We start from the raw sequence: 21,572 nt of genomic DNA, 5'->3' as shown, positions 1-21,572 counted from the left end.
TTTTTTTTTTAAAGGATAAAAAGCTGACCTATTATGATCTTTTGACTTGATCATATCAGGTCTCGGCTACAAGGATGACCTTAGTGGGTGATTTTCCCAACATACGTAGTTCACAGTTGGCCTTGCTTACTTTGTTTAAATTTAGATTTATACATTTTTCATGTTTAAGCAGTAGGGTAGCTAGTAACTAGACATTTTTAGTAAATAATTGCTCATGTTGCTACTAGTTGACTGACAGCAAATGAAATCCTACAAGGATTTTTATACATTTTGGTGGTAGTGATACAGCTAAGTGGCCACTTGGTAGGTGAGAGCTTTGTTTGTCTAGGGTTTTAGCATAATCATTAAATCACAGCTTTCTCTAATTGCTTCAGCTGCAGCCAAACTCAGTTGGATGGGATTCTGTAGCAAATGGAATTCTGTCACATTCAATATCGGTGTTTGCTTTATTAAATAGCATTTCTCTGGGGACCCACATAGACTTTTGGAGTTTTTAATTTGTTACAGTATGTAATAGCTGGCTTCTGTGAAGGAATTGTTCAGCAAACTGCATTCTTATTATTACTACTGATGCCTTTTTACTTTAAATGAGGTTGACAAGATAAGATATGCCATTTAGAAGAAAGCTGTACTTACTTTGCTCAGTGCACTATTTGGCATGCATAAATTCTCCCATTTCTTTGAAGTGAAAATTTAAAGTTAATAATTAAAACAAACATACAAAACCACTCTGTTATCACAGCCTCTGAGTTTCCCAATGTGTGCTTCATTCTCTCTATATTTCTTTTGGTGCCTTTCCGGACAGGAACTAAATATCCTTTGATTTAGCTACCTTAACACCCTTGTCAGTGATCTGTTACGCTGCTATATGATATTATAGCAGCAATAACAGTAAAAGTTTTGGGTTTAAGTTTTTTCTTTCATCGTAAGCAGGTGATTCAGACATCTCCATTTGAATCAGAGTTTTAATTTGTAAATGTAAATGTCAGTTTAAAAAGTTCAGTACCCTGTACTAATACTGCTTCTCACCATCAAAACTTGAAAACCATGGTGTATACTGAGAATCCGTGACTGTCTTAAGCACAACCCATCCTCGCTTTGTTGGAGCAACCTGAACTCCTGATTATTGTTCCTTCATTAATCAGACTTGGTTGTCACATGCCCGGTAGTGAGCGTTACGTGCTTGAGAAGGATAGTGCTACGTGACAGAAACAGGGAAAGACTGAATGATCTGATGGTAGCAGAATAATACATGGGAAACGGCAATATTTGTAATGTGTTGCCTTGACTTAGGATTTCCTTATATTTCAGATTTCCGAGGATGTAGGAAGATACATATGAAGAGTTCTGCCTCTAGCTTAACTGTATTTTGTACAGGAATTTTGTGTCCAAATACAGGGTGCGATAAAATACAAGACCTGAGGGCCTTTATTGGCAACTATTGGTAGCCAAGGAGTGCAGTTAGGAAGCCAGGCAAATAATCACGTCTTCTTCATTTAAAACATTTCATACTGGCAGAAATCTTTAACCAGTGCTCCAACTTCTGTCTGCCACTCGGAGCTTTTTATATGAAACAGCAGGAACCTGGCAGCCTGGAGAGCGTTGAGCATTGCGAGCAAAAAACTTGAACATCATTTATAGGTTTTTCTGCCAAGACTGTAAAAATCTAGACAAAGTAGATAAGGTTGTTTCACCCAGCTTTTCACTTATGTTTTTTCTTCACTATGTAAGCTCCCAAAACCTTAACCAGTTTTCTTCCCAAATTTTAAATTCTTGGTAGGTACGTAGAATAGGATTTATCTTACCTACCTTTATCCCTGTAAAAGTTACACAGCTAGACTGAACTATTCTCTAGGCTCCCTCTACAGTCAGTGAAGGGATAGATATCACCAGGAGGCTTTTTATCTCATATGAATTTAGACAACTGTCTTGGGGTGAAATGAATCCCAGCCCTGTTGTCACCCTCTAGCTTTGATTCAGCAAATTTAACAAGTTCCATTCCTGTGCTGGGATTTGGAGCCTTGCACAGAATATTCCAGCATCTGATTTCTACTGAATTTAATGGAAAAAGGATGCATAAATCTTTTCATTACTTTTGAAAATCTCAGCCTTAATGTTTATATAAGTTTGAATGCCCATACATTTGTATATAAAAAGTGACAAGCAAAATTTAGTTGTATTACTTTCAAAAACCTGAGCATCTGGCAACTTCAGCTGCATAGTGGCCCAAATGACCAATATGGATGATACTAATTATGCTACAGTTTTGAAAACTGGACCAAGTAAGTGTTGTCTAAAAGAACTTAATACTTCACCCCTACTGTTTTTCTTGTCTGTCTCCTAAGTAGAGTTTAGATTCTGCAACACACATTTAGCAGGGATAATATTTGCGGATAGAGTGACATTGCTAGTTGAGAAAAATGGCTGTGATTACTAATCCTAATAAGTATAAAATGTATATAGGAATTAACGTGAAATGTACTTTTGCTATATTAAAGAAGTAATCCTTTAAAAAAAATCATAAGGGGCTTCTGAGATGAGTTGAATAAAAAATGTGAATGAACTTTTAAGGGACATAATTTGCAGGTGACTATATCTCTTTTATGAAATTATTTGTTAATTCCCACAGCATTTTTTTTGCTTAATGAATATGCACTGTTTATGCAGCAAAGATACAGTATATTATTAAGGCATAACAAAGAACTTGATTTTGTTATTTACCATTGCTTCTTAGCAGAATTTCAGTGCTATAACATTTGTGTTATAGCACAGAAGTGCCATAACATTTGCTTCTCCTCACTCTCTGGAATTACATAGTGCTCCTACAATTTCTTTGGGTGATACCTGAACACACAGAACCACAGTTATATGATTAAGCCCTTAACTGCAGTGAACAATGTATAATTTAACGTGTAGATATGCTTGTAAATAGTAACAAAAGGGCGTGATTTCTTAAATACGTCTCTCAGTTGTTTTCTCTTTTTCTGACTAGTTATTGCTAAATGAAGTTTTTCTGCATGATATTACCTGTTCTCTAAAGGAGATGGGGCATACGATACACTGAATCTCTTCCACTTCATGTACCTTCCCAAGAAATAACAGCTCTTTGGTTAGACAGAGGTCTCCAACATGGTGATATGTTCTTACCTGGTTTGCAAAGCTTAATCTTCAATTAATTTGATTTACAGGCTAACAGATGCATACTTGGATCCCAGTCCGACAGAGCATTTAAGCATATCCTTAATTTTAAGTCTTTTGCTGAGTCTTAGCAAGAGTTTTGTCAAAGTCCCATAGGCTAGAGAGTGTGTAAGTGTCAAATAGAGGTACGTCTCCTCATCTATATGTCTTTTCAACCCATATAACCTTCGTTTATGATAAAGTCAACTCTTAACTGCTACATTACTTAGCCCTGTCACCATTTGATACTTCTCCAATCAGCTGGAATGTAAGGCATAAGGATGGTTTGTCTGGGTTTCCCTTCCCTACCTGGGCCACTAGATTTGCACAAGAGGGCAGCACAAGAGATAAAAGCAATATGTTTTCTTAACTCAGCTGAAGAGCTGTTTCTTACCTCTCAAAATACAGTCTGTTAGATTGTAGCTTAGATTACAGTTGTTCAGAGGCAGGGACCTCTGAAAATCCCAGCTTTGTACTTGTCTCTAATATGTGTGGTGCTTTTGTGAGACTTCAGTAAACAAAGAGGTGGTGAAAGTCCAGTGTGAAATGGAGGTGCCAAGGACTGTCTTCATTGTGTTCCTATTGCAGTACTTAACTGTTGTCAGTAATAATTTTACTTTCACTGTAATAACTGATAAAGGCATTTGTGTCCACTAAATTTTAGAGCCTTGGGAGGTGGTGCAGTTGGGTAGCTAGACGCAGAGAGACTCTTTTACTAATGTTGCTGGGAATATGACTTTTTCTGTGCCCTAGTGACATATGCTGTTTGATGCTCTATATTCACTGATGGCAATACTAGTTATTGCCTTTTCATTGGGATAGATGGCATAGTAGCTTCCATTTACTCATATAGATGGAAGTAAACAAGGTAAAAAAGAAACCAGGTCAAAATGTCAGAATAAAATAAGAACATTCATATGACTGGTGGTAATACAATAGATAATAGACACACTTAATATTCCATCTCTATAAACCATTCTCAAAGGCTGAGGCTGTGGGGTATTTTGTGGCAGAATAGAGAAGTGTAACCGTGCTTCATTTTTGATAAACACAAAACTCAAGTCTGTGATTTATCTGCAATGATCATAGATGGACAATACTACTAAAGAAATCCATTACTGTTCCCAGCTAGCTAGAGACATCCTCATGCCTATTGAAAAGAGGGCTCAAACTTAAAACAACTTTGAATATGGATTTAGCATGCACCAAGTCCAAACAAATACTATGCTGTGGGTGGAAGTGTCTATTTCTGTTTATGACTGCAAATGATTTAGTTGTTAATGCCCAGTCTCTTTGTTCACATAGCCAGAATATAGGTCTTATCCACAGAGACCAAGTACAATCTTATCCCATATACTTAGAAAGAACAAAAGAGCATCTTCTGCTACTTATTGATAATATTGCTGTGAAATATCAAGGATGATGTCGTGGTGGCTATAAGGAATTGGCAGTGGAAAATGTCTTGAGCCCAGCTTCGTTGCTCTTTTTTCCCCTTTCTTTCTCCTATCCATTCTTGCGCACAAGTTTCAGGAGTGGAAATAATTAATTCAAATTAAAGAAGCAGGTGAAATAACACATTTCATAAATTAACTCTTTCTGCTCTGTGCTGCATACAATGCAGTATTAAACTCTGCAACCTGTGTCTGTTTGCTGTAGGTGAACAGTGAAACAGAGTGAATATTTAAGGATTCATTTCTCTTTTGTCCACAAACTGCAGTAAAATTTAAGCAATGAAAAATAATAGGTTTCAGACCTTTCTTCTTTGATTCTGTAATGAGACAGAACCAGGTAGCTCTGTCTTACCTTTCCTGACAACTTAAGTTAGAAAATCTCTATAATTTTAAAGACTCCAATTTTAAAAGGATATCCAACTTGATATACATGTAGCATCTGTACAGACGGAAAAATTGGGTGACTTAGATGTAATGTAATCATGATACTTTTATAGTCGTGTGTAGACTGGTCTTGCTATTTGCCAGCCTAGCGAGTAGTTGCCACAACTAGTCTAACAAAAACTCTCTAATTCGGGCATACTTTAGTGGCCAGATAACAAGGAGGAGTTTTTCTTCTAAACAGAAGAAAAATATTTCTCTTCCTCATATCAGTGTCAGCATGTTTTAGTTAATCTGAATCCCTGTTATAATTGCCCAGTGTGTGGACTTGCTATTTGAGAATCTAAGTGATGCTATCTCAAAGCAGTGTATCTGCAAAGCTGAGGTGGGTGGCCAGTATCACTACAGCATAACTGTTTTGCTGTCGTGATGCTGATTCCCACATCCCCGGGTTCAGAGAACATCAAGAAAATGGCATGAATCAATTTGCATATTTTGCAAAGCCTCTATATTTCTTTTTTTTCTTCTCCCATTTTTATCTGAAATCAAATAATTAATGTTTGATTTTCACAGTTCCCCATTCAGAAAATAAGCTTTTACTCCCCCCCACCCCCCGCATTTTGTTGCCTTATAGTATAGTATAGTGGTTTATTGGCAATAAAAATAGGATCCTGGATATATTAAGAATTTCCAGTGAATCTGTAAAAGTTGCTTTCCGTTATGAGCTTTTCCCTGTAATTCCATTGGATTCTTAAAGTTACTCCTGCTTTACATGAGAAACAGAGCCGTCGCCCCCATTTTGCACCCAAGTCAGTCTCTCTGAGGTGGTATTGCTGTGGGGATTTGTTGCATGGCTATAGTCTCCCTTTTCAATGAAACAGAAACTTGGTGTTATTTCTTTACTGTACAAAAGAAGATAACTTCCAAAATGGAATGTAAACAATAATTTAATTAATTATTAAGTAAGCTGAAGAAACTGATATGTTTTGGGCATTGAGCAGTTTTGGCAAGGAGTTGCAAGTATATAATGGAACAGAAAACTACTTATGACCAAAGCCAAGTCTTAAAATTTTTCTGCCAGTTTTACTACACATTGTTTGAGAGATGGCATCCAGCCACACTAGTAAGTGAAATAAAAGCAAGCAACACCATTAAAACTGTGAATATGTGTGAAATAACAAATGGAAGGAATTGAGTCAGGCATTCCTGACAGGGGGAAGGGAGCTGGAGATTCTGTGAGATACCACTAGCTGCAAGATTAAAGGTATGTTTAATGCTTTGTAAAACACACTTTATGTTTAAGATAAAATAAATGAGAGAGAATAACGAATGTAAAAGCAATGGGAGTGGTCGTTACAAACCAGCCCTGGGCAAACAGATTGGTATTCTTTTTTAAGGTGCTTTTAATAACTGCACAACATACCACATATTGCTAGCAAAGATGCTCTGGATGTAAGATAGGTGTGCATCTTGTACCTGTATGATAACAGACAGCCATTTGAATATTTGGATTTCTCACCTACATACTGTATATGAGTATTCCACTTTTTCACTCTGTTCATACTGCTTCCAAGAAAATCAATTTAAGACTCAGAATATCAGTATTCCATATAGAATTTATATAAACAGCAAAAAAACCCTATGCCAGTTCATAAAAAATATTGTGCATTGCAGGGCCAGACCTACAGATCAGTACTCAAAATGTCCAAATGTATAAAATTAAGATATATGGATCCCTGTTAATTTGTTACTCCTGTGAAATTTATATCAGAACCTCGAATTTGTTGGGTAGACCTACGACGGGTCTAATTTAAAGCTAATGGGGAAAGTTATTGGTTTCTTGTATTCAGGCATTTTATTTTTAATGGTCTGTCAGTGTGCTCCGAGTATAAACATTAGTGTCAGAATTTTTTTATTATACTTATCTTGTGAGTTTCATAATTTGTAATGGCTGTGCAGTTTTTACAGGTGTATTTAGTGGCAAAATCTTATCTTGAACTGCATTTTAAAAGCTCAAGTGTAGTTTGATTTGCTGGGAATGGGAGGAGGGGAGGAATACCATTCTCTCCTTGGGGAGACAGCAGTTTCCTTGCGCAGCATTAACTTGAAAGAATATGAGAAGCGCGTATGTTGCCAACAGGAGTGTGGACATAGAGAGTTCTGAAAATAGTAAATGTCAATAGGGAAGGCTTGCAAGTGCCAGAAGAAAAATGTAAGCTCCCAAGGGCACTATCTCTTTTTATTTTTGCCTTGTCCAATGCCAAGCCACATAGGTTGATGTTTAAAATTCAGTTCTTCCCTGAAAAGTGATTATATACAAAAAAAGGTCCCATTTCAGAACAGATGCATTTCCTGTGTGTATTCAGAATCACATTTATTTGTTTCCATGACTCTCTTTTTAATATACTGTTTACACCTATTACACGTGTGCAGCCAAAAGCGATGTGAGGGAGAAGATAAAAATCCACTTCTTGCTGGGTACAAGCCGTGGAGCTGCTGCCATGGGGCAGCTGTGCCTGAGGCTTGTAGGCAGCAGGACCGCTGCATCCACTCTTCTTGGGAACACAGTAGCCATGCTCTGCATCTCTTTCCCCTCTGCAAAACACTAGCCTAGAAATCTCTAACAGGGGATTATACCACTTAACCTGTGATGGCAGCAAAATGAGCTGATTATTACTTTTTCTATCCTTGTTAGCCACCGAGGACAAGTGATCGCTCTTCTTTATAGCAATCTTGTCATACAGTTGATGACTGTCATCACGTTCCCTCTGAGCTTCTTATACTAAACACATCTAGGTCCTTCTGCCTTGATTCCTATGAGTCTTCTGGGGTTGGTTGGTTTGTTTGCTTGTGTCTTTAAATGCAATGATTCCTGTTGTTCTCAGCTAGATTCTTCAAGAGTGGGTGGTCCAGACCCGGACATAGTACTCCAAAAGTGGATGAACTATTCCAGTTGAAGTCTTCCCAGAGATGTGTTTGCTGGAGTGGAAGGGAATTATATCTAAGACATTTCCCTTATTTGCAAGAGCAACAGATTTCTGACATATTTGCTTTATGTTTGGGACTGTTTTCTACAGTGCTGCTTAGCCAGTTATTCCCCATTTTGTATTTGTGCTTTTGTCACTTCGCTTTATTGAATTTCATCTTCATTTCAGATCATTTCTGCAACTTATCAAAATAATTTTGAATTCCAGTTCTGTCCTGCAAGGTACCTGCGTCCTCTCTTGAGCACGGTTTCACGTACTGACTTTTTACATGAACTCCATTCTGCCTTCCAAGTCATTAAACAAAAATAAAGGAATTTGGAGAAAATGCCATAGGCTCAGTTGGCCTTATATTCCAGTTGCAAGATCTATTTTGGTTCAGCAATCACCATCACAAGCAAGTAGAAAGGCCTCATTTGGCTTGCAGACTGTTAATCATGTAAGTGTGTAAGGTGTAAAGAAGAACCCAGCTTGACTCTCAGATCCCACAGTGAATATGTGGGACTATTAGACAGAGGGGGAAAAAGAACATCATTGTACTTAAAATCTGATTACATTTGCCAAAGAAATCAGAGTCAGGAAAAAATATTGAAACCCTAGGATTCCATTTACTTGGAGACCCTATTCAGAGTTGAGCCATGCTTCAAATTACAAATAATACCAGGGGTGGAGGGGATCAGAGGGAACAATGACATTTGTGGCAGAAGACTTTTTGCTGCTTGGGTAGCTGGCTAGAGCAGCATGGCATCTTCACTTCTGACCCAGCTTGCTGGCTGTTTCTGCCCTCTTCTCTCCTTTGACCCATTCCTTAAGTTTATTTTAATACAAAATATTTTTAAAGTATTAATTTTTTTATGTGTTATGTTTAGGCCATTATTTCAATGTTTGAGCGTGTGAGTGCACTACGTGAAAGGGAGGTTGCCATGGTAATTTCTCATTATTGTTGAATAGAAAAATAATTACTCTGGCAAAATCCCCCGTAACCTGTCAGAGCATAAGTTAAAGATGCCTGGGGGCAGCCTTGCCTTCACCATCGCCTTTTTGCAAGAAAAAGGGGGTGATTTTATTCTTCTTTTCTTTTTTTTTTTTTTCGTAATAACTGGATTCTTTTTCAGCTTGGCTAGGGGACACCTCATTTGGTTTTGTTCACCATTTGGCTGTGAGAGCAGTTGGGCCCACCTGTGACAAGGGTGGAGCAGAGAATTAATCAGCAGAGCATATCCAAGCTTGACAGAGGATTTATATAGTCTATTAAGGTTTGGGCGTTTTTTTGTGGGTGGGGGTGGGGTCTTGCATTTTCTGTTTTTCCTTCTTCCTGACATAAAATATGAAAAAGTGTAAGATAAAGACCTTGGACAGTATTCAAACTGTGACAGAGTCTGGATATTTTGTCTGTCCAGGGAGAGAATCCACAGTAATTCTGTGTCTACGTTTTTCCTGCCTTCAGACTTCTTGGAAGCAGGAGTGAGTGCAAATATGTGTGGTTTTGACACGAGGCCCTGCACTTCCCTGGCTCTTCTCTGTCTTTCCCGTGTGCATTTGTATGCCGACTGTGATACTCCCCTTTTGCCTTCATTGTCATTGGATGCTGCATGAGTAGCTCCAGTGATACTCAATTACTGAGTTAACAAGAGCTGCAAATGTGGTATGTGACATTGCTTCAATCTTTCCCTCCCCTCTTTCTTCCCGATGACAAGTATATCCAAAAGATCCCAGTTAAGTGATACTGCAGCCTCTCTTTTGGCAAATGGAAGAGTATGGCAAATGACAGAGTATGGCTCGTATTTACTTGCTGGACAATATACTCTCGTATGGGCTTATAATGTCACCCACAAGGCTGTCCCAAGCGACAGGTCGGTGCACAGAGGTGTGTTGCTCGGAGCTGGTTGCTGTTGAACACCTTTATATATATTCTGTATTTACCCTTGTGGCCACTCAGGTAGTCGGTGCAGCGATGTTTGCATGTAGAAACACTCAGGAGGTTTACAGCAGCAAAGAGGGAAGAGCAGCAGCTCTCTGTGGCAACAGATTTCTAAGACGTGGGGACAGTTTTGATACGTCTTTGTGTGACTGAATTTTGAGCAAGTACCACAGGGCCATGCTGCTCATTGTCCTGCTGCTGCTGGGTGAGACAGGCTCTGACCCAGCCAAGAAGTCTCTCGGGGGGTCTCTGGTAGGAGCTGGAATGATAAAAGTTTTTACCATTTCTTCATTGGATGCTTGGCAAAAATCAAAGTAAAGTTGTAAATCAGGAAAGATACCTTGCTCAGCAGTTTGGAGTGAAATCCAATAGTAACATCTTCAGCAAAACCAGGAGCAGAACTAAAAAACCCAGACAGTTATTTCTCTGCATGTGTACATACAATGAATATGATAGATGCATGTTTTGTCTTAAATCGACGTTTTATCTCAGGGTTTTTCTTCCTATGAAGGTAACAAATGATTTCTGGCTTAGTTATATATTGTGCAGGCATTAAGAGGTACTCAGTGCTCACTACGCTGAATGAACGTGGCCTTGCACGCTGGGAAGGCAGCTGCCGTGAGTAGGATAGAGTGGCTCTGAGAAGTGTGACTGGGGCATCTTCAGAATTGGATTTCCAGCTCTGTTGCTGATCCCGTGTGCTGCAAGTGATTTAAATCTCAGGGCCTCAAAGGAGCAGAAGAGTCTGCACCAAACATTTCAAATCCAGCTATTAAATATAACCATAGCTTTTGAATGAAACAGTTGGTGAATTCTGTTATTGCCTGACTTCTCTGAAAACCCTTGCAAGCTGGACCACTTGCACATCGAGGTTTGGGTGCCTGTTGTTGGTCACCCAGGTCTGAAAATGCCTGGTTCAATTGTCAAAGCCAACAGACCACCTGTAGTAGTGTATTGGTATATGCTTTACATTGTACAGTATGTTAATAATTGCTGTGTTCTGGCTATGTGTATTACTGTAAGTCTAAGTATACACAGGTCATCTTAAAATATTGTTTTCACTTTGTGTATCCCACTGAAAAGTAAAGATTTCACACAACAATTACATTTAAGTAACTAGCTGGTATTTAATTAACCTGCAGTAGCATTGCATTTGTATTAAATGCATTGGAGTGGAATGGCTATTATATTTAGTTTCCAAATAACTTTCTTGTCAGCTCATGCTGATAATCGGGTTATGTAGCATTATAGAATTAAGTACTGAGGTTTTTTTTCATTATGAAGACCAAGCATTTGAGATGTACAGCCCAGAAAAGGAGGGAAAAATTCATAATTGCTTTATTTGCAACTGATTTATAAAACCATTTTTAACACTTGAAGAAAAACATATATTTATGAGAATGAAAGTTTTTACATATTTAGTGTGCTCAATAAAATTAAAGATAGTTATTGTATAATAAACTAAAAATTTTAGCTTTCTTCTTAAATTAGAACTATAACTTTATCTAGGAAAATTAGTTTGAAATATCATATAGACATCTACAGCCCAAAATCATAGGTGAAGAAGTGCAAAATATGTGTGATCCTGTCGAATTTCTTTTACAAAGGATGAACATATTTTCATTTTGCCTCCTGTTAAGTGAATGATCTGTTGCTTCCTAGGATAGTGACAACCTCTGGTGGGATGCCTTTGCAACTGAATTTTTTGAAGATGATGCAACCTTAACCCTTTCATTTTGTTTGGAAGATGGACCAAAGCGATACAGTAAGAGACATATTTTTTGTTCTAATTTTAAGCCTGAGTTTCTAAACACAGTTTATCTGTAAGAGACAGATGCAACCCTGGCAATGACAAAGTCACTTGTTTGTATTCAGTGACCATCAAGTTCCCTTAAAAAATTGCATGGGATGGGAATCCATTTTTTTGTGGAATTCCTCTGAATTTTATTAAATGAAAATAAATTACTTCGTAGTGAAGTAGGGCAAATAATACAATATAATCTTTGGAATTTTTAAATTAATTTCCTTTGGCTGTGCTTGCACTCTTTGTTAATTTGGTTTCCACAAGCATTCAAGTATTGAGTCTTGTGGGCAAAATTGTTCACAAAAAAGGAACTTTGTAGAAATTTTCAGTATTGTTGCTGGAAGGTCTACTAGATTTAAACAGGGATCAGTAAAAAAAAATACCAAAAGCTATATCCTAGCTGGTGTAGATAATCATTATTCCATCAGCTGTGTGGATCTATGCTGTTTGCACACATTAAGGACCTGCCCTGGATGTTTTCTGAATAGCAGCGGAACTCTAGAATACTCTCAATCAAGCACTAAATGAAAGCTTGAATAAAAGTGAAGCAGTGGATAAATCTGATGGTATTTGTATCCATTGCCTGCATATGCTGAGCAGGAAAAAGGGGAAAAATTCATTGAGCAAATTGTTTGAAGTGAATAATTCACTCGGCTTTAGCACTAAGCAAGAGAGGGATAAGTAAACATTGAAAAACTGCATTGCCAATTGTTTCACTCCATTCAGAGTGACCCCTGCTTCACGGTGACAGCTTGTGCGCTCTGCTTAATGTTCTGAATCTTGCAAGGTTCTTGTTTTTTGTGAGAGTGACTGATTGTCAGCGTATCACTCACATACTTCTAATTCCTTTTATCAATTATCTCAGGTATTTATTTGACAAGTGTTGCCTTCTCCTGGAGAAAAAATAACAGCCACTTTGAACGCACGTTCTGGGATTAGTGTTGACAGAATTACAGTTTCTTGCCTTTCAAAGCAAGTGATAACTCTGTAAAGGTCCTCAAATTACAGCCTATAGCAACGGTGGTAACAGCTGATCTGTCCTGATTAGGTTGAGTCAACTTGTCAGATATCAGATTTGCTAGTTGTGTTATCAGTCCAGAAGGCACAGATACATCAGCAAAAAAGCAATTAATGTCCAGTTAGATCAGCGGGAGTTGTGTTTCTGGAAAACAGTGCTGCATATGAAAGAATTTGTCAAAGAGTGAAATATTCCTGTTGTCACAAATGCTTGATAATGGTTGTGCTATCTGTAACTGGGACAGTTTGGTATGGGGCAATATTGCGATTCTTAGCATTGTTGCTGATAAGCATGATTGAAAGATCAAATTACTGTAGGCATGTTTTGAAAAGCAACTAGTACACAGGATTTTTCCTCTGGTTTTAATTTTTGCGCAAACTGTTGTTGCTTTTGGTGTTATTCTCAGCGTCCGGAATTAAAGCTCAGCATTTAAGGCTCTTTCTGTTCATTCACGTTTCTCTTCCTTTGTTAGTAAATATTTATGTAATTCTGAACTACAGTATTAGTGATTCTTTCTGACATGAGCAGTATTCCTGTTTAGTGATATTCTAAAGAGCGTGCTTGAGCTGTTCCAGTCTGGGACTTCCATTGCCATCTCAGCAGGCTTTGAGAGCAGCCTTGGGGTGCCAGGTTGTCCAAGTCCCTGCTCGGGGACACCTCCAGTGTTGCTTGGGGAGGGTACAGAGTAGAGGTTCTGTGTTAAGAGCAATCCTCTCTTCCTACCAGGGAAGTTTGTGTCCAAAAATATGTCCAGGAGTTGAGAACAGAGGAGTCTGCTCCCCTTTGGGTGCAAACATTAGCAGAAAATCGCTTCTGCCTGTAGCAGGTCCTCGCTGAGCACAGAGACCTGATCGAGGTCTCTGTTTTGCCTGCTCAAGCTGTGCACATGCTCCGTGGAGGGTCTTGGCATGGAGGTCTCTCCATGGAGGGTCTTGGCATCTCCCAAAGACCATAATGTCACCCAATGCCGTTATTCCAAGTAAACAGTGAAATTTCTGGCCAGTGTGCTGGGGCTCCTCTTAGATGAGCCAGAGTATGCTGAGTGATGGCAGCACCAAGCATGGAGTTTTGGAAGAGCTGAAATAAAAGTGCCTGGTCTTCATCCGCACTGTCCCCAGTGAGACACCTGCCTCCTCACCCAGCATGCACGTTCTTTAGTACGTAGTGGGCATTAAAAACATCGGAGCTGACTGAGAGGGAAGAGAAAAAACAAATTGTTTCTTCTTACTTACTTTACTTTATTAATTGTCTTACTCTTGCAGGCACAGACAGTAATGGAGGGAACCGAGATTAGGCCCTAGGAAAGAGAAATAGGCATCCTTTGAGAAGTCATTTATAGACCTCTTGCCTCTGCTCCAGGATTCAGCTCAAAATTGCCTGCCTTCGTCTTGCTTCAGCCTGTGAGACATTTGCTTACATCTCTGACATTGGTTGTGGCTGCCACCTCTTTTTCTTTCCTTTGGGAAATGGTTTCCCTCTTTTGGGAATTAAAATATTCTCTTCTGGAGCAAACAAATCCCAGAAAAAATCTTGTGGAGGTGTGTGTGGGGGGAAGGACAGATAGTTTTTTGTTATCCGTGGCCACAATTTTTCACTGAGTTATAGCAATTCCCAGTCCTTTTTTGTCCTTGTTCTCAGGGGCTATCTGGATTTTACCTTAAGTTGACAGAGACAAGGAAGAACATGGTGTTTTGCCCACGTTCTTTCTTCAAAGTCCCCAGGTGTTGTGGGAGGCTGCTGGGAACTTTCATTTTCTCTTCTGCTCTTCTCTAATCTTCACAGCAGTCCCCAAACCCTTCTGGGGGCTTCTTTTCCATACTTGCTTTAAACTTCTCCTTTCCATGGGTTTCCTATCGCAGCCTGTTTCCCAGCTGGCTTTCTCTGCCCTCTGCTCTTATGTGGACAGCCCAATCTCACAGCCAATGCAAACGTTCAGAGCACGTGAATCAGCCTATAAAACATTGTTTGTGTAAGTGTTAAGATTTTAAAAAAATACTACTTTTACTTGCCTCCTGTTTCTTTTAATATACAGTTCTGTCCAAGAAACTGTAAGGGTTGAAAACTCACTTTTTTTTTTTGTCTCAGAAAAATAAGCTGCTAATTTAATTTCATGGCCCCAAACTGAAGCTTTATGAAAACACCAAATATTTTTAGGCCTGCCTTTCACATTATCATGTTTTACAGCATACCTCTCTATACTGAGAGAAGTGTTTCTCTTCCCTTTGCCAGTCTCAGTGTTGGGCCTGCGAGTTTTCTCCTTGACTATCAGCTCTGAGATTCTTTAATTTGTAGGGAAAAATAGATACTGGTGGAAGTGGGGATTTTAAGTCACTGCATCATGTTTACTTTGCTTGGCACAAGACAGCACTATGTACGGATACTTGAGCTGGCTTTAAATGTGCCTGTATATCTGTATGACACAGCATGGAAAGATACTTACTTATGCCCTGGGAAGAGTAGAGGTCTGTTAGTTCAGTGATCCACCACTGCTAATTAATTTGATTGCCAGGTTTGTTAGACCTAGACCAGTTATCTTTGCAGAACATTATTCTGCCTCGGATAGATGTGCACTTGAAAGCCCAGCTCAACTTTTCATGCCGAGCTTCTGTGTCAGACATGAAATCGCTGCTGTGCCCATCTTTGCAGCTCTTTGTCTTTCTTCAGCATTTTATTTCTGTAAATGCGAGAACTTTACCTTCTGCAATTTTTACTCCCCGGTACAGCATTCCTGAAAGAAGATACTACCTTCTTTCAAGCATCCACTGAAAATGTATGTTTTTCTCCTGCTTGCGTACACCCCTCAGCTATTCTTTTGGTCTGCTATTATCTATGAACTCTACTCATGTTATTAAATTCTACGTTGAAATTGAGTTTTAATGAGAAACGATACAGAAAAAGATAAATTTTAATGTAACAAAGGTGTAAATTATGTGTGTTTTCTCCGGTCTGGCTTTTGACTATAGTGAGATGGAGAGAAAGCTCACACATTCCAATGCCTAAAGGCAGGGAAAGAGTCCCAAAACCAGAGAGATGCTACCTGTTTTAAACTGCATCAAATTATATTCAACAGAAACTAAGAAGTAAACCCATGAAATTCAATTTACAGTGAGAGAAAAAAGAAATTTGCTTTCATTTATTATGCCCTGATTTATTGGGTCAAGACGTAAATAGGATTTAAACAAAACCGAAAAAAAGAAAAATAATGGAGCAATTTTTTTTTTCTTTTTTGTGGATTCGTTTCCTGTTAAGAGTCTTCTGTCCCCGTAAAAGAGTAAATACTAGACTCTGATCCATTGTTGCCCAGGTTCTTTGTTTCTTAGAGACAAAATATTTCCCGAACAGATAAGAGAAACAAGTTTGATTGACAGCTCTTAGCAGAGTCTCATCAGCTGCTGTGCTGACAGCCTGGTGATGCGCGCTGTGCTGATGTGGTAGGGACTGACAGCTGATTGACAGCCCAAGACTGTGGAGACAGGAAAGATGAAGCATGCTCAGTAAGAATAATGTGCAGTGTTTATGCAGCACTGCAGAGAATAGGAGCTAGAAAGTTAACTCTTTCAGAGCAAATGACACTGTAACGCATAATGGATGCAGCTGCCACTGTACAGAAAATTAGATCTTGTCACTAAATGCTTTCTTTTCATGGAGGACCTATATACTGTGAGGAAGCAAAAGCATGAGGTTCACATTTGTAACTGTAAAAAAAATTTCATGTGTGGTAGGTATGATGGAGTCCTCAAAATGGATTTATTTAAACCTATAGATGTAGAATGTATTGAGAACTTCAGGCACTTTTTATGGCTTTCCATCACCCAATTTATATGGCATTGCATGATGTTACACAGCAGAAATTTCAGAAGGAAGCAGTAGAGCTTTTTTGCTGTGTATCCCTAGAAAAATATAGTCATTTCAGTTTTATTGTTCCTCTGAATCTGTAGCTGATAATTGAATATGCATTTTGTGTTATAATCGCTACTGCAGTTTGCGTTTGGAATGTACAATATAACTATACCATGCTTTGCATTTGGTGCATTTTTTGTTCACGTTCTCTATTTGTTGCGTGAACCCTGCTTGATTTTTCTTCATTTCTTGATTTTTTGACAACTGGAATATTAGAGGTAGAGTTTTCTGGGCAATAGTTTCAGAGTACAGTGAACTTTGGGCCAAATTATCAGCTTTCAAGTGGTTATCTAAGTTGCTCTGTGTGCCTTTAGAAGATATTAGAGAGGTGTATCTTAGACTTTACTACAAATTTTGTACTGAATACACAGCAAGTGAAGCAAAATAGATTCATTCTACCTTTGTCCCTGTTTATAAGCTGTGCGATAGTGGTAACTTTACAGCCCTTTGTGGATAACTTCTTCGGGGGTTAATGGTGGACAGCTATGTCTAGTGGGCATTTCTTATAAGCAGGGAACATACTTTGGGAATAAACAGGGGAAAGTTCACCACACATTACCCACTTGTTTAACTGTTGTCAAAAAGGTGGTTTTGAGAGGCTAGCATGCTACATTATCACCCCAGGTTTCTATAAAACTGTCGTCTGTCTTCTCTCAAATAACTCTTACAGAGAAAATCAACTTTGCCAAGAGAAACAGATTGTAGTATTTCCAGGAACATGCTCTGAATTTTTCCTTGTATTTTTTTCCTAGAGAAATCCCAGTCATTAAACATGATTTGAGCATTGAGGTACAACACAGTAAATTGGCCTACCTTAGTAAGTGAGACAGAGTATTCTGTGCAACTGCCTGGTTTGTCTTTATATACCACTCTTCTAGTTTTGTTTTCTTCAAAGTTTCTTGGCAATACTTTCGAGTTTACTTTCAGAACAGAGACAAAAATTTTGTTAAAATCGGGTCTAACAGGTCCGCAAGTGCCTGTGGACTACCACTAGCACTTCCACCCCCCAGTTAATGATTTCTAGTTGATAATTACTTCTTAAAATTGGTGTTTTAAGAAGTTCTCAATCCATTTTACATAGGCTCTATTAAAACTGTCTATTAATAATTTTTATTAAGAATATAAGCAATGCACTAGTAAGTCAAACGCATTACAGGTGTCTAAGTGTATTACACCTATGCGCTTATCTTTATCACCCAAACTTCTGTAAGCTCATCAAAGAATAAAATGAGATTTGTTTGACAAGACATATTTTACATAAACCCATGTTGACTGGCATTAATTACATCCCTTTCACTTCAATCTTTGTCAGTTAAATCCTGTGTAATTTTTTTCACTATTTTGTCTGTATTGATATCAAGTAAGTGTATTATGTTATACAGTTACCTGACTTTATAGTGTCCCTTCTTAAATATCAGCACAAAGGTAGTGGGTTTTTTTAATTCCTTCAGTAGTTTTAATTACTATTTTATAACACCAGATAGAAATGTGCAAAAGAAACTCTTAGAACTGCTAATTTTAAAATATTTACTCCTAATAGACACTATTTAAAATCATTCTTAGTTGATGATCGACTAGGAAGCACTTTTCATCTCAAGATCAATGTTCTTTCCAAAAGTAGAACAGAAAAGCTTTTTATATATTGATGTTAGCAAATTTTCTGTTTGCAAATTAAATTAAGTTTTGAATAAAATTCAAGGTCTTTCTTATTTTCTCTAGCCCATACAGTCCTGGATTTTTCACCTTCAGTATCTTGTTCTATATTTTATATTTCATAGTGTGTTTTTACAGAATGTTTTCACTTTTTTTGCTCTTTGCTTTTACATTCTATATTCATCTTAATTATCAGGGTTTTTTTCCTTCTGATTATTGCCTTCCTTTTTCTACTAACTTTTTTGCCAAAGTTGTTTTCTTTCTCACAGGATAGCTGTGGCTTTTGGATATTTTGTCAGGTCTGTCTAACAGATTCTTAATTTTCATGCATAGTTTTTACCCATATTTTGTCCCAGTCGGTTGAGCTTTGGTGAATCCAGTATTTTGAAGCACCAGCTGTCTCTCTCCTATTGACTGGGATTGCCATTTCTTTGTCTGTACTGAATGCGTATTTTGGATGGCGTTTGTACAGAAACATGTGGTCTGATTGGAAAGTGTCCAGATGAAAGCAAAAGCCTTGAAAATAAGTCTTACTAAGAAAAATGAAAAAATATGAGTTGGTCAGTCTACAGAAGAGGACATGGGAAAAAGGGGAGGGAAAAATGGGACGTAGTAACAAGACACATCAAGGAAGGGCATGCGATCTGTTTCCATATCCATGATGAGCAGGAGAAGAGATGCAGGCCTTAAATTGCATTAAAAAAGTACATTGAGGGGTTAGTTCCTTCCGATAAGAAAAATGAGGTGCTGGAACAGATTCCCTGGGGACGCTGTGGAGCTTCCACCAGCTAAGGGGCTGTGTCTGGCCTCCATCTCTGATTCCCTGGAGTCACTGGTTCCAAAGGAAGTGCCAGCTTTCATCCCTCTGTTCAGTTCAGCCTCAGCCATCATAGCAAGTTCCATAATGATTTTCTCATCTTGGGTGCTAAACTTTTTGTGATTAAAAACATCCTACTATTTCTCATTTTTAACAATATGAATAATGTTTTTCTAATACTGCTGGCTATGCAAGGCTTGCTGCACGAATCTTCCACCAATTTCCTTCAGAACATGCATTTTTCTTTTTCGCCATATTACTGACAGGTGCTGAAGGAGTAATTCCTTCTAGCTCCTGATTTGCGATTAGTAGATATGAATTAGACCTTCACCTCTGCCCACTGCAGGCTTGTTAGTTAGCATAATATTCCTGCGCTTCTGAGTTATCGATACCTTTCAAATACAAAAGGGCTTCTTTACTGTAAAGTGCTAGCCACGTGCAACATGGGTGTGCATTCATGTATGTACACACGCAACCTCGGTTAGGAGCTCCATGGGAAGGTTTATCATGAAAACTGTCTTTTTCAAATATTTTACAAATAAATAAAAGATTTTGGATATCGTACAAATGGGTATTTCAATCTCTTCTGATTGTTACTAAGCATGCTATACAAATCAATGTTGCCGACCCTGTGTCTCTGAAGTGGCACCTGGAAAAGGGCTACTGAACTCCTAATGTGAATACTGCACAATTATATATATCCTCTAATTGCAATGGCCCACCAAAATCCCAGTCAATCAGATTGATTCTGCTGCTGTATAAACAGATTAAGTGATAAACCCTCTTTGGGAGAAATCATAATATAATAGGACATGGTAGTTATAAGGGTCTAGGGTCCATTCAGAGAGCTGGAAGAATAAAGGCAAAATTAACATGATAGAATCACAGTGATTTATGGGCTTTTCCACTGCCCAGTACAAATAATCCCTTTGTTGTGGTTGGCTTGTGTTCGCCCATTTAGTCCAAATTATGTAGTGTTCAATTCTTTCTCTCTGCTGGAGACAAAGTTAATAAAATGCTGGAAACCCATGCAAAATAATGGAAATCAATAGCTTTTTACATCAAAATATTAAACAACTTTTCACTATTGCAAACTCAGGGTAAATGATTTCTTTCTTTGCATAGTGTGATGGCTGTTGGGAAGAGTTGGTCAGCACTTTTTCTGTTTTGCTGAACCAGGCAGGCAGATCAGTGCTTGGCTTCCAATGGCACCAGTACATTAAATATAGATTGTTAAGTTTTTTTAAAAATTGAGAAATAAAAATGTTGTCATCCTAAGGCATTTTAAAATATTTTTATATGAAATTGAAAATGTTCGGTTGTTATTAATTCAACTTTTAAAATTATAATTTTTTTTTAAGATGGTCAATCAATATATGTTATGGTCTTGCAGGAAAATGTTCTAACATACGTACAGAATTACTGTAAGAATAAGACTCAGTCTGAATATTCATCCAAATCTAGAATTATATGTATCTTTCCCTTAGTAGTCAGGAAATATTTTTCTTCTGCATTTTTTGTTTTATTCCTTTTCTTTTATTACACTTATGTTGTTTCTTTTTCAGAAGTGAAACACCCCACTCTATGAATGACCTAAACAATACCATAAAACCCTGGAAATTTTGTGGCAGAGCATATTTTCATGTTGTCCTCATGTTTCTAGACCAAAGAGAGGCATTTAACCGAGTATAGTAGTTTTACCCACAACCGGTATAAACTATCATACTTTGGAGCGTACAGATTGCCTGAAGGTATTAGAAACGAAGTTGCTTTTATAGAGCACTGAATAACTAAAGAGTGGACTGTAAGACTTTTTTTCTTCCCTTTCTGAATCCTCAGTTGTAGGTGAATCAGAATATCAATCCTAACGGGTCTGGGAGCTTTATGTATGTTACTATAACTTTACAATAATTTGAAAATTCCATATTGTTCATATACACTTAACACTGCAGGTAGTGGTGTTGCAGACCTCACGGCTCTAGAACGCTAGCAGGACAAGGCTTGTAGATGCAGATGATTTTTTTGCAGTTCAGATAATAAAAAAGTTGCTGCAAAATATGACCTCTACCCACAAATTTAATCTCGCAGACAGGTACGTACACAGAAATAGAACACAGTCAAATTTGCAAATGTGCATCTGAATATAGTGTTGGGTTTATTACACAAATGTGCATGTTTGTGTTTACTGTAAAAATAAAACTTTAATAACACTTTTACATAGCTTTTGAATGATGCAGTAGTGCTGTTCCACACGATACACCTCATTTTTAGGCACTAGGTATTTACTGTAGTTCAATATTTTTAAATGGCTTAGGAGAATACAATATGCAACATCACCAAAAAATTATGGAATCTTTATAGAAATACTTTTTAACTGGGTCAGCTGCAGCACCATGATTAGTAGAAATAGAGCCAGAAGCTGACTCTGGACACTGAGATACTGTTCCCAGTTTCATATTGGAAGTT

General features: G+C 38.0%; 1 protein-coding gene across 26 annotated transcripts in view; it reads left to right on the top strand.

The window, feature by feature from the left end:
• Positions 1 to 21,572, top strand: part of LDB2 (LIM domain binding 2) — a 397,269-nt gene that overhangs the window by 241,956 nt on the left and 133,741 nt on the right. For all 26 annotated transcript variants that reach the window (XM_074587651.1, XM_074587652.1, XM_074587646.1 and 23 more), the window contains one exon: positions 11,577 to 11,679. In XM_074587651.1, coding sequence (XP_074443752.1) covers positions 11,577 to 11,679 — 103 coding nt within the window. The remainder of the gene's footprint in view (positions 1 to 11,576; positions 11,680 to 21,572) is intronic.

The sequence above is a fragment of the Larus michahellis genome, chromosome 5, assembly GCF_964199755.1.
Source record: "Larus michahellis chromosome 5, bLarMic1.1, whole genome shotgun sequence".
In the NCBI taxonomy this organism is placed as follows: domain Eukaryota; kingdom Metazoa; phylum Chordata; class Aves; order Charadriiformes; family Laridae; genus Larus; species Larus michahellis.
This window is presented reverse-complemented; position numbering and strand designations above follow the sequence as displayed.